This window comes from Pinus tabuliformis, chromosome 9 (assembly GCF_031772625.1).
Source record: "Pinus tabuliformis cultivar Carrire ecotype Pingquan chromosome 9, CPIR1, whole genome shotgun sequence".
Classification (NCBI taxonomy): Eukaryota; Viridiplantae; Streptophyta; class Pinopsida; order Pinales; family Pinaceae; genus Pinus; species Pinus tabuliformis.
The window spans coordinates 635,247,692-635,261,969 of record NC_142307.1 but is presented as its reverse complement, the minus strand read 5'-3'; the positions used below and the strand labels follow the sequence as shown (position 1 = coordinate 635,261,969).

General features: G+C 39.6%; 1 protein-coding gene across 1 annotated transcript in view; it reads left to right on the top strand.

Annotated features, from left to right (window-relative positions):
* Positions 1-261: 261 nt before the first annotated feature.
* LOC149150233 (uncharacterized) overlaps positions 262-14,278 on the top strand; it is a 74,050-nt gene continuing 60,033 nt past the window's right edge. Inside the window, exons 1-4 of the mRNA XM_089442741.1 lie at positions 262-738; positions 1,207-1,329; positions 2,427-2,509; positions 3,019-3,148. Of these exons, the coding sequence (XP_089298867.1) occupies positions 684-738; positions 1,207-1,329; positions 2,427-2,509; positions 3,019-3,148 (391 nt within the window). The 5' untranslated portion in view covers positions 262-683. The remainder of the gene's footprint in view (positions 739-1,206; positions 1,330-2,426; positions 2,510-3,018; positions 3,149-14,278) is intronic.

Here is a 14,278-nt window from a genome sequence, read left to right as displayed (position 1 = left end):
AAATGGATTTATATAAAAAAATTATTAAATTATTTCTTTTGTGAATGAAACGATAAAATAAGTTAGAGTAGGTATTATTATTATTATGTAATAAAAAGGCTTTTATCCTGATTCTTTATTTACACTTATCCATAAAATTTGAGTTACTCCACACAAATAATAATTAATATTATTTTTAATTAAATTAAATTCGCACTGCATTTGTTTGAATGAAAAATATGGGTATGCTGCACCCGTTTTCAAACATATAGGTTCTTCCCTCCAATTGTAATCGTTCGGCGGTCCCAGCTTTACATCAATTCAAAGTGGCAGTCAAATTAGAAGAGCGTACCGTCACCTAAGAGGAGAAAAATGCAGCACATTCTTGATTTTGATGGGATGGAGACGAGCGTTTTCATTTTCATTCACTAAGAAAGAAATGGATAGAGACGAGCTTTTCCATTCCTATTCTTAGGGATAGGCTTCATTTAAGGATTAATCCAGAGACATAGCCGTTTGGATTATTATTGGATCACTGATTATCTGCTTTTGATGCGGGAAAGCACTGTGGATGTACGGAAGTTGGTACCCGTTGTTATCCGTCTTTAATTTAGAAACGGGTAGTTTAGCCTAGTCTAAGTGAAGGAGTTGCTCGGAAAGTTATGGAAATTCTGGTAATAAGCTGAAGAGTTTCTCAGAAAGTTATGGAAATTCTGGTCATATTCAGAGAAATTTTGGCAAAGATTTTTATAAATCCAAGTTATGTTTGTTAAACTTCAAAATTTTAAGTGTTTTAGACGTTTTTGATGGTAATGAATTTATTTCTTCCCTAAAAACAAGATTTAAACACGATTTTTTAAAAATTTTTAGGGATTATTTTTTTGACGTCCAGTCAATTGTCTCTTTAGACGACTCCATTGAGAAAAGCCCGTGGATACATGGAACCCGTGCTGTTCTGGGTTAAACGAAAAACCAGGACCCACAAATAGAAATAGCAGGGAAAGATATGATGCCCTGGACATGAGACTTTTCCTCTCGAGGGGTGAAATAAACACACACAGAATATATTTATCTCTGAAATTACTGGGATTGTTAGCTGAATTTTTCGTTGTGGCCATCTGCAAGAGTTTTCAATCAGAATGGCTTCGACGAGGAGATCTCATGGCGTAGGATTATTGTATAGTTTTGCATTAACTGTGATCAATATTATTTGTTTATATACAACAGTGCTGGATGCAGCCCATGTGGGAATGATTAAGAGGCCCGAAGCGTATACAACTTCTCAAACTCCTGATAATATTAAGGAAGTGCCTCTGACGCTTGTGGAGAGAGCAGCAAGCACAGGAGCTGGTAAGTATCGAATCGTGACGCAGTTTGCATATTCACAATGCAATCGATCAATCATTTAGATTTTAATTAAGCTTTAATATGAAAAAAAGTGGATTGGTGTTTTGTTCCATATCTGAAATTTATAAATATGAAGAAAAGTCAGCTGCATTTTATTTGGAACAATATATTGAATGGGTGCTTTGAAAACGTTGAAAAACAAAGCTGTCTAAAGTTGCATGTGATGTGTTTGTGAAATATGAAAATACAATATTCTTCACAAGTTTACACGATAATAGAGCTCAAAATATACGAACTCAACTAGGCTCTGAGTTAGATGAATATGTGATTGCATGTAAATTAATCTATGTACTCAGTTCAAAATGGACAAAGTAATTGTCATTCAATACCGATACTGAATAGCTCAGCGAAACTCTGCACATGCATGCTTTACACTACTAAATCTGATTTTATAGCTCATATATGCAATCCTCTTTATGTACTGTTAATATCTATCCGAAGTTTGGAGAAGAGGGTTTGCATTGTATTGTACACTCCTGCAAAGGTCAGGAGGGCCCTGAATTGTGAAGCTTGTAAACGAGCTGCATAAAATTGCTACCCAAACGGTTACTGTATGCATGCTTATTTTGTATATATTGGAGGAAGGGAAAAAGATAATTATAGAAATGCAGTATTTCACTGTTATTATCATTCACACCTAAGCTATATAGAGGAAGGAGGAGAAGCCCAAGCAAACAAGCAGAATCACCCTTCAACCAATCAATAATGAAGTGAAAGGGGATTATAAAAATGTCAATCTCTTCGGAAGATCTATATACGAGCGGTGGAAAGAACTTACTTCTTTTGGCAATTCTTTTAAGAATCTGTTCCTCCTTCCTTGGGAAATTTTCATGCAAGCAAAATCTTTCTTTAAATCTGAAGCACTGTGGTCATAGTAAATTTATGTGTCCTCTGGCTGTCAGTGTGAATAGAAGATTTGTTCTCTAGTTTCATCCAGGGGCAATCACGCAAATCAGGGCTGATGGAATGTTTTTCTCATATGATTGATTTCATACTATCTATATAATTTGCTGAACTATATAAGAATTGATGCAATGCAGTTTGCCTAGATGGATCTTTGCCAGCCTACCGTTTCGATAGAGGATCTGGGTCAGGGGCAAACAACTGGCTTCTTCATATTCAGGTCATGATCTTTTCCTGTTTTTTTTTAACAGAAACTATCCAATTTTTGGCTGAAGCAGGATCCACACTCCTGAGGGGATTTTCGAGTTGAGCCCATGCATGAATGCGCTGAAAATAAGCTTGAACTAATTGTGACCAATCTCGCCTAGACTGCAGCGCAACCAACAATATATTCCCTACCACTGCTTCAAAATATCTTCTTGAGTTAAAAGTCGTCATATCTGTAATATAACCAGAGAGAATCAATATTAGTCGATCATCCCCTGGCACAAATTTTGTAGTAACTTCACCTATATTTTCATTATCTTAATGCTTCACATCTATTTTCATTTTGTTTATTTGTAAGCATTTATTGCCATTGCTTCCGTTATCATTCTCTCTGAAAGATTCTCAGACCTATTTGATATGTCGTTGGCCCATGAAGATTTTTTATAACTTAATTCGAGAATCGCATTCAGCTTTTAATGATGCTTGGATCTGTCTAATAAAAGGCACCATGTTTAATACCAGGGTGGAGGATGGTGCAATGACACAAATTCCTGCACTCTGCGAAAGACAACACACAGGGGTTCATCTGCCTACATGAATAAGACTGCTATATTTTATGGCATTTTGAGCGACAAGCCTTCGGAAAATCCAGGTATCAGTGACAAATCTCATGTGTTCCCTTTTCCAATGAAAGCCATATTCTTTTCTGTCTTCTGTGAGAACAAAATTCGGTGAATAGTGAAGTAAACCCCATCTGAAATTTATGCTATGCAATCGAAGTTGACATGAAGATTTTATTAAGTCCGGCAGCCATCGTCCACAATGCATCGGAACCCACAAGTAATACAGGGAGTGCTTAGACGCATCACTATAGCCTACCAAATGTTTTGCATGTTGCCAGGACGAGTGTCCAAATAACTATTTATGGATCTTGGGAAAGAACGAGCTGACCTTTTTAATATACTTTCCTATGGTGCCTACTTCCAGAATTTGCTTGCTTGTACCAAATATGGGGATTTACAATCTTTTAACATCTAATGATATATCATTTCCGATATTTTCGAGGGATTCTTATATGTGTAGAGTGTGTATATTATTGCTGAATGAGGCTTTTTGCTTATGCACATAATCTGCAATACAGGGGTAGCAGAAATGTATTATATCGGATGACCTGTACCTTCCTAGGCTCTAAGTATAAGTGATAAAGATGGACAGATAAGCTTAACAGATTTCCCTGTTCTGTTGTCATGGGCAAGGGCCCCACACATGCCATTCATATCTTCATTCTAGTTTGGGAAATCAGGCTCTGTACTGCCTAGGTTGTAAACCCAGTTTTCAGAAGTAAATAAAATACTAGTTCTTCTCGAGTAAAGCTGAAATAACTAGGATATATTTGGAAGAATTATTTAGGGCTTTGTTTTTCATTTAGGTTGCCACAGGATACCATTAATTTCAAACTAGAGTATGCATTGAGGATAAAAGTACACGATCTGGCCAATGGGCAGACGAAGAACAATTTCATCCTAAACATTATCAGTTACGCATGGAAAAATCACCTTTGGATGAGTGTCCAGGCTTAATATTCTCTGATCAAAAGCTTGGGATGAACACATAACTTGTATAGTGTTGCCTGAATTGATAAGGGTGAACAAGAAGGTTGTCAAGAATCAGATCACGGTGAGTAGATTTTGTACTCTAAACTAACCTCCAGCCTATAAATCATTAATGCTGGAAAACATCTATGAGAATTTTTGCTACGTAGTACTCTAACCTACAAACACATGCTACTATAAAATAAAATAGCAAACTTTTATTTCATATCACATAAAACAGCATACGTAATTTCTATTAAATCTGGAAAACAAAAGATGAAAATACAACTAAAATCTCAAACTCTTTAACCATCAAATCGTGTGCCTTGTGTCTTCTTTATGTACTATGAAAGAAGAGGGATACAATGAACCTGGATGCATGCACAACAGGACCTTCGTTGGCAGAAGAGAACCCTAACCCTAGTGCACTTATCTGGAGGGATAACGGAGCAAAAATAGAGGACGGCCTTCCTAGGGATCTGTGCCCTTCACTAAGCCTGGGATCTCCTCATGCAGGAGTGCCCTTGCCTACCTAGGGAACTGCATCCTGTATCTTAGAGCATGCTAAACTACATAAAACAAAAACAGAATAGGATTCACTGTTACTTTAGGAAAGCAATTAAGACTGAAATAGATTGAAGGTGGTGCCCCTATCTCTTTGTCTCTTCCGTTAGTATTAGTGCATATTCACTTTATTCTACAGATTGTTGAAGAGAGGTGCATTGCTGCTGCAGAAGTTCTGCTATATAAAAAGCTGTCTGGGCTAGTCTGCTGAAGGAATGAGTACTTTCGCTGGAGCACTGTTCGAGCTACACAGGTAAACTAACACTCCCTCTTAGCAAGAAAAGTGTTATCCCCCACAGCATGCTGCTCTTTCATTTCAAACTTCCCCTTTTTTAGGGTATTAGTCAAAATGTCAGCGACTTGCTGATACACCACTGCCTTCTTTTGAACTGTCTCTGATGAAGTGGTACTTGATCTCAATATGTTTGGACAAATAATGAAACACTAGATTCCAAGAGAGTTTTCAACTCTTATTGTCACAGAAAATCATGGTAGTATCCTGTTACCCACGATTTTGTCTTAGATAAAATTGGGGTAATAAAAAAACCCCATAGTAAGGTATTCATTATGTTTATAAAATTGGTGTACCAGGGCTGCAGAATGAAGAGTTACTGGTTTAAGTTTGATTTGCCTTAGTTTGAACAAAAGAATGAACATGATCACAAATGCATTCTGATCCTAATATCTATGTCTTATCTGGAAAAAACTTATAGTTTGAAAACACAGTAGTTGCTTCTTTGAAGGGCACGAAGTTTGTCAACGAGGTGTGGATGAGATGGATGGCTTTGCATTTTATGCAAAGTATGATTATGAACGGCTTCAGAACCAGAGATGCTGTTAGAATGTACAAGAAAGGAAAAGACACTTGCACAATGGCCTACAATTATAGGCACAAAGTCTATAGGCACTTGGTGATGTCAAACTACTTGGACAATATCTGGGGAACACTTTCAAGTTCAGATATCTTGGAACTACAAAAGGAATCATTTATACCAGTTGCAAATGACACCAGGATTACTACAGTAAGTGTTCTTTATGTGCAGCTTGGATTAGATTTGGCCCCATTTGCCCTTGAGCTTCCAGGTTTATATCTTCCATATGTTAGGATTCTAAGAGAGATCAGACTGGGAAACTCCAACTTTTGACAGTGCAATGAACCTGTTGGTACAAATCCAGCAAGCAACTTGGTATCAACATCTCAATCCCAATGAGCTGCGTGCAGTTTTACTACTTTTACAGTTTATATGTAAAGAAGGAAAGAAACATTGAAGTTCATTAGAAGTTTCAGAGGTAGTTGAAGTTGCAACAAGTGGAGAAACTATTGTGCAATCTGCTGATTGACATATTGTAACTTATAGAACAAGCAGACAGCTCAAGCAAGAAGAGATCCCAGCTAACTTATATAATACCGAGAAGCATGACAGTTTTGCTGATAAGTTTTCCTTAGGCAGAATATTGGTTGGCAATGCTCCTAAACAGGTTCATATCAGTTAAGAATCAAGATCTTCCATAAACTCAGAAAAGGAAAGGTATTAACCTGTCCACTGTTGTTGGGAGATAAATCATCCATCTTCAAACAGAATAAAGGGTGCACTCTGTTTATGTTTACTCAGAAAACTCAGAAGGAACTAATCTGGTTTGAAACTTAAAAGCAAGATCAATCTTGTCATGCCTATATATATATACGTATGCAATGATACTTGAAGCTGACCTCAGATTGGGAGATATTCAATTAAATTTAATAAAAGTTTGGAGCTAGACAGAAGATATATCATAAGTTAATTTAAAATTTATGTGGTTAACCTGTTGGGGGTAATTCTAAAATAAAGAAAATATTGATCCAAACCCTAGAAGAAATTGAGCCAATGTCAAGTCAGGGTTGATTTGTCAATAAATTCACATGATGAAAGGTGTAGGAGCAGCATTGTGGTCCATATGTACACACTTAAATGAAAACTTGAGGTTTTGATGGCATGGTTTATTTATTTGGACGCTAAATACCCACTTTTGAGCCCCCACATTTTCATACTTAGACATTTGTATGACCTGTGGGGCAAACACATTTAGAATAGCCTTTAAAGGTTGGAAGTGTCTACTTTGAAGTGATGGAAGCAATTTGATAAGTTATCCCCTGTTTGCGGGGTTTTGCTTGTCATTGGGTTTCATTTGAAGGATAGTTGGAGAGTCCACTTTGCGCTTGAAGATGGTTTGGGGAAGCTCTCTTGGGTGATGTTTTGGATGTATGGGACTTAGGTACCCACTTTGGATGGACAAAGAAAGACTTGATTGGAGAAGCAAGTGCTATTAAAGGGCCTTTGGATGCTGGACACTGTACCAACACCCCCCTTTTGCCCCTTATTTATTGGAGATGGGTCACTTCTGTGGGCTTGTGCCCCTTGATCTTTCTACAAGTGGCATAATTGCCCTTATTTTTAGAATAATTAATTGTTGAAGAGGGCCTTTTTTCCCCTCTGGTTTTGGGTAGTGTTGCACTAATCGGGAAAAAATCGCGATAATATCGTATTATCGTGATTTTTTCAAAATGACGATTAAATCGGGCGATAAAATCGGAAATTTTTTTTTGGGCCGATTTTTTTCGAAAAAATTGCGATTTTTTGAGAAAAAATCGTGGGGAATATATATATATATATATTTTATTTATTTATTTATTTTTATGAGGAGAAGGAGGTGACCCAAGCTACCCCTGTCACAAGTAGAGGACGTGGTCTACCTCCTGTAGCTCCTAGTTCTTCAGCTTCTAGGCACAACAGACTCCTAAGTCTACTACCAACTCCATCGACATCTACATCTAGAGGGGCAAAGAAAATTAGTAGTATTAGACTTTAGTTATTTGGTTCATTTCATTGTATGACATTATGACTCATGATATGAGATACATTATTATATTTTTTGTTGATATTTTGAGGTTGAGTTGGGACTCAGGAGTCAGGACTTACTATTCAGGACATGATTCACTGTTATGTGTGATTTTAGCACTAGAAATGATATTAAACATCTTATATATTAGTTCTTTTATCATATTTATGTGTCAATGTATTTATTTTATGTTGTAGATGGTTTAGATATTAAAAAAATTGAAAAGAAATGAATATTTTTGTACCAAACAATTTTTTCCGATTTTTTCCCCGCGCCGAATTAATCCCGATAACGATTAGTGCAACATTGGTTTTGGGTGTTTAGCCTAGAAAAATAATATTTTAATGTAAATGAAGATGAGCAACTCTTCTCACTTTCTCATGGTTTTATTTGGGGGAGAAATCCCTTAGCAAGTTTGAAATTTCTGCATTTTTTTTGTTATAATTTGGCTATGGATTGATGAGTTAAGTGACCTTCTTGGGGACTTCATTGGTGTGTGTTAATACCAATCAAATTGGCAAGGTTGCCGAGGTTCTTGCAACTTGCCCCTGATTGGCATACATAGGATTGGAGCCCATTATCACCTTGGCTCAAATCCCCACTCTTTAAGCCCAACTACCTCCTTAAGGGCTATGGGTCGATTCCCTTTGAATACCTCACCTAATTAGGCTGTTAGAGGCTACTGGCTATCTGTCTGACTGGCAGGTTGTCAAGTGTAGAAGAAAAAATTTCTTCAATGGGGTTACCCATTTTGGTGGGTAACAAGTTCAGGGTTTTCTCTACGATTAGAAAGTTCAATAATCCCAGTTTTTCCTGCTAAAGACCAACTAACATCTATGTTCTTAGCATTTTCTTTAGGGTCAACAATGTTATTGGGATTAGATTGGTGGAGGAAGAGAGAGTGTTGAATTTATAGCTTCAGAAGGTCTTTTGCATATGCTGGTGTCTTGCATGTACGAGAAGAAGTCCTCTTTAGGTGGTTGTTCGAGAGGAGCAATTAATATGGTCTCCTTCCTAAGTTTTAACTTAGGAAAAGTGCAATGATTAATTAGACTTTGGGCTAATCTTTTTCTAAGGATAAATCATTTAATTATTTAAGTGACTTATATCTAATCTCCACCATTGATCAAAGAAAGCTACAATTTAATGCTAATCCTCAATTACTTTGGAGATTAAGATTTGGCCTATGGAGAATTATAAAAACAACCTAAGGGAGAGGATGAAGACACAACACAAGATAAATTCAGAGAGAGATTTTCTAAAGAATTTGCATGAGTCATAGTGCAGATTTGGTGAGTGAGAGATTCACAGGCCAAAGAAATTAGAATAGTGTGCAACTAGGAATTCAAGTGAGCACAATTTCGCAGGGGGAGCGTGTTGCCGCAAAATCTAGCATGCCTTGTAGAGGGAAACCCTACAAGGTATAAACTAGACCTATAAGCAACAATGGGGTAGTGGCCCATTGTCACCACAACCAAAACCCCCTGCTATTTACGAAATTTCATTGATGGGATGAATCCCGGTAGGAAAGGGATCACTTACAATAGGTATTCTAGGGTTAAAGTGTGAAATGATTTCACTAGGGAGTCTTCAAAGAAGACACAATTTAGGTTCAAGGCTTCACAAGGGAACAATTTGCTTTCTACGAAGACACCTAGAACTAAGGGCACAAGACCTAGGTTTTGATTACTTTGTTGAGTGTTGGAGTAACTCAAGGTCAAGGCAAGGGGAAAAAGTTTCTTACAATGTATGTTAGCTAAGCCAAGGCTCATGAAACCTTCAAGGCAGTCCTTAAGTTGATTGGAGCAAACACCTAGGGCAAGAGAATTTATGGATGAAATTAGAGTGGATGCCCACCAAAATGATGGTTTTGTGGCAAACTCTATCCTCTTGATGTTTAGGCTCTCTAGCCACCAAAATGCCTCTTCCCTAGAATCACCTTAAACCCTAATTCTCTACCCTAGCCTTGAAAAGAACGAAATTTAGAGGGAGAAAAATGGATTAAAGTAAGAGATGATCACCAAAAAACTTGACTATTGCCTTGTCCCTTAGTAGAGTGGAGTCAATGATGATTTATGATAGTCAAACTTGTTCCTAAGGAGGCCGAAATTTGATGTCCTAGCAAGCAAATTTCAAGCATTGAACCAATCAATGGAAAATTGGATTTTTGTGGGAGAGCTTCAATGAGTTTACCTCTAGGACTATTCAATACATGTTATACATGAGTAATGCGTGCAATATTCATCTAGATAACAATATTAATTAATTTTCAACAAATTGGGGCACAATTTTTCATGACCTAGAGGCTAGAATCAATATTTGATACAATAGACATAGAAAAATAAATCTTTAGCAAATTAGGGCACTTACAAGACAACAAGTAAGAATTCCTTCTATTATACCAAAAAGTAGCTCCAAAGAGCATCCAAGATTAACCCCAAATATCAAAATGCATCCAAAGGTTCTAGTTCATCCACAAGAGAGAAGTGTGAGTTCCTCTATGAGGCTGAAGTTCCAAGTGTGATGATGATGAGAGATCAAATTGTTGAATTTTGTAGCTATGGCCGATCTTCATAATTAATATTTTATCCCTTCAAATATATGTAATGATTAATATAAGACATGTTCTTCATGTCAGTTTCAAAAGAGAAAATTTTGAAGTTTTGGCTCCAAAGTTGTCAAGTCGACCCTAGTTGAAGTGGCACCCATTCAACCGCCCAAACACTATATATACATCACTCATCGTCCTCCTCAAGGCACAATTTGGATCTCAAAAGACAAAATATCTTTTGCTCATCTAAGCAAAGGAGACAAAACATAGAAAGCCGAGTTTTTGAAGCAAATGTAGAAAGTTGAGTTTTTGAAGCAGACACAAAAAGCTGAGATTCTGAAGTAGCCATAGAAATCCGATTTCTGAAGCAGATGCAGAAGGCCAAGTTTTTGGGCAGACCAACTTTCTGGGTTGGCAATTTGTCTAGGTTTGACCGGGGTTCTGCTATTGGTCAGGTTGACTTTATTTTGACTTAATTTCTCTAAGGAAAAGATTGTTGGGGTTTTCCCATGGTAAATCTCGTGCTGTTCTTATGCATCATTTTCTCACTATGATCTCTACTGTTCTACTACTTTTTATGGTTGAATTTTTGAAGTATAATTGATTAATGATTAACTGGAAATGCTAAAGATAATCTCTACATCATTGGAAATAATTATCAATTTTCAGAAATTAGTGCTTGTATCTATTGCTCTAGAAAATCAACATGGTTTCTGTAATATCCCATTTCATAGATATTCCCCAAAACCCCAGTAAACTCCAACCAAATACGCACAAATAATATAATAACCGGGAAACTCAAAATGATAAAAATAATAGTGGTGCAGCATATAATAATGTAAACATGAAATATAAGCAGATACTCGAGAAATGCAGAGAGAAATGCTAAGCCATTTTATTATACTGAGTAATGGAATGAGTACAGGAGGTGATCAGAAGGATGGCACCTCGACTTGCACCAGGCAAGTGAAGATATACACTCAGAATAGCAAAGGAATGGCCTCTCTCTGAACTGCGTGGATGTTGCTGGAGAACTGCTGTGCTGCTGCTATTGCTGAAAATCAAATGAGGATTTGGGGTTGTTCCCCTCCTTAGAAAATGCTGAAATTCTGGAATCCGCCTCTACTTAGAAAACCTAGAAAAACCCAGAAAGCTTTTTTGAAATGGTCGACCCCCAAAAATTGCCCCCTTGGGGAATCACGCAATCCCTCAAGGCCCTGCACTGCCACTGAGTAGAATCCTCCAAAATACTGCTTGAAACTCCGCCAAACCACTCCAATATGCAAGAGCTGATCCCTTGCTTAATATCCCGCTCAACTCCTCCACAAATCCTCAATCCGGAACTGCCCCCAAAAGAACTGCGTCCCTCTCTCTCAAGATTGCACAGTCCTCCAATGCTCAGCTCCACCTCAATGCCAAGGATCAAAACTACTACAAAAAGACTGCTGAAAATACCTTGCCCGAGTAGGCACTCGAAGTCCCCCGGGGCTAAGGGTGAGATCTCCAAACGGAGACACTCAGTGCACTAAACAGTGCTGCAGACAGGCTAAACAGCCAGCGTGCTCCAAGTTGAAGTGACTAGCTCAAATGCTCATAATCGAATGCCAAAATGAGGAGGCTCCTCTCTCCTTTATAGCATTGGCCTCTCTCGATCCCAAGGCTCACCTCCTCCAACGTAATCTCCTCTTGCCACGTGTTGCTTGTCCTCAAGTAACTGAAGTGATGGATGTTGCAAAATTTTCTCACTCTCCCAAGTGGCATCCTCATCCGGTAAATTCTTCCACCTCACCAAGAATTCCCGGATCATCCTGTTCCGCAGCTGCCTCTCCCTGGTATCAATAATAGCCTCTGGCTGCAACACCACATGCCCCTCATCATCCGTGGGTGGTAGCTCATCTGTCACTGTCACAAGCTGTCCCAACGCCTTCTTCAGGCATGATACATGAAAAACGTTATGCATCTTGCTGCCTTGGGGCAACTCCAACTCATAAGCAACCTGTCCAATCCTGTGTATCACCCTGTATGGCCCATAAAAGTGGGGCTTGAGCTTTTCAACCCCCTTTTGCTTCAGTGACGACTGTCGGTATGGCTGTAATTGTAGGTAGACTAGGTCTCCTACCTCAAACTATCTCTCCACCCGACCCCTGTTAGCATACAGCTTCTGCTGGTTCTGCGCTGTAGCCATATTATCCTTGAGATCTCGGAGAATATCCTGACTCTCTTGGATCCAAACCTTGGCTCTCGGAGCCTTGCTAGCACCAAACATCACATCAGCAAAAGATAGAGGATGATATCCATACAAAGCATAGAATGGTGACATACCAATGGACATGTGATGTGTAGTGTTGTAGCAGTACTCCCCCAGATGCAGCCACTTCAACCATGCTCTCTGCTGCCCACTGACATAGTTACGCAAGTAGCCCTCCAGCCACTTGTTAACTATCTCTGTCTGTCCGTCTATCTATGGGTGATAATTGGTACTCGGTGTCAACTCTGTCCCGACCAACTGGAAAAGCTCTTGCCAAAATCCGCCCATGAAATGGCTATCCCTGTCACTGATGATGGTCTTAGGAAGATCATGTAGCCTGAAGATCTCTCTGAAGAACAGCTTGGCCACCTGTGCTGCTCTGTAGTGTGCGGATATGGCAAAAAATTGTGCGTACTTTGTCAGTCGATCAACGACGACAAAGATACAATCCTTGCCCTGTACCATGGGCAACCCCGTGATGAAGTCCATCGAAATACTCTCCCACTTCCCCTTCAGAATGGGAAGAAGCTGCAATAATCCTGCAGGATGGCTCATCTCTACCTTGTTCCTCTGGCAAACATCGCACTCCCGAACATGCTGGAGTACGTCCTCCTTAAGGCCCTTCCATGAGAACCTTTCTCTAATGGCCTTGTAGGTTTTGGTAAACCCCTGATGGCCGGCCAATGGTGAGTCATGTGATGCCTGAAGTATCTTCTTTTTGAGCTGAGACCCCTCAGCCAAGAAGATCCGGTCCCTATAGTAGATGATCTCATCGACCACCCTGTACCTGTCATCCGCCCCTGCCCATCCAGAATCTCACATGCAAACCTGTCCGTGGAGTACTCCACTAAGAGTCGAGGCCTCCAGTCTGTGTCCAAGCTCATAAGAGACAAGGTGGCTGGTCTACGTGAAAGGGCATCTGCTACCACGTTGTTCTTACCCTTGACATATTCAATGTCAAAGTCATACGCTTGGATCTTACTGATCCACTTCTGTTGCCTCTCCTATAGCTGCTTCTGCTCCAAGAAGAACTTGAGGCTGTTGTGATCAGTCCTCACCCTGAACCTGTTACCCACCAAATACTGCTGGTACTTGGCTAATGCATGCATGATGGCCAGCATCTCCTTGTCATATATAGAATACAACCTCTTGTGCGGAAGGAGCTTCCAGCTCTCATAGGCTATAGGGTGACCTCCCTGCATCAACACTGCGCTGATCCCCTCTCCCGACGCATCACACTTCAAAACAAATGGCTGCGTAAAATCTGGCAATGCAAGCATTGGGCAGCTGCTCATAACCTTCTTGAGCCTGTCAAAGGCTCGCTGCGCTGTATCCAACCAACTGAATGCCCCCTTCCTCGTCAAATCTATCAGGGGTGCAGCAAGCTGTGAGAAACCCTTGACGAACTTCTGGTAGTAAGTGCAAATGCCAATGAATCCTCAAAGTTCTGTCACGTTTCTTGGCTTCGGCCAATCTCTGATGGCCCTGATCTTCTCCTTGTGGACTCTCACTCCGTCCACCCCTATGATGTGTCCCAAGTACAACATCTTCGTCGACCCAAACTCACACTTGGAGAGCTTGGCATAGAACTGCTGCTCCTGCAAGATGCGCAACACTGCCTCACTGTGCTGGAGATACTCCTCCCAAGTCCTGCTGTAAATGAGGATATCATCAAAGAATACCAGCACAAACTTCCTCAAGTGACTGCGGAAGATGTGATTCATGCAGGACTGAAATGTAGCAAGGGCGTTGGTTAGCCCAGAGGGCATCACCAAGAACTCAAAGTGCTCATAGTGACACTTGAAGGCGGTCTTGGGAATGTCCTGCTCCCTCACGCGAATCTGATGGTACCCAGATCTCAATTCGATCTTTGAGAAGAACCGTGCTCCTCTCAACTCATCCATCAACTCATCGATCCTGGGTATGGGGTACCTGTTCTTCAGTGTCTTC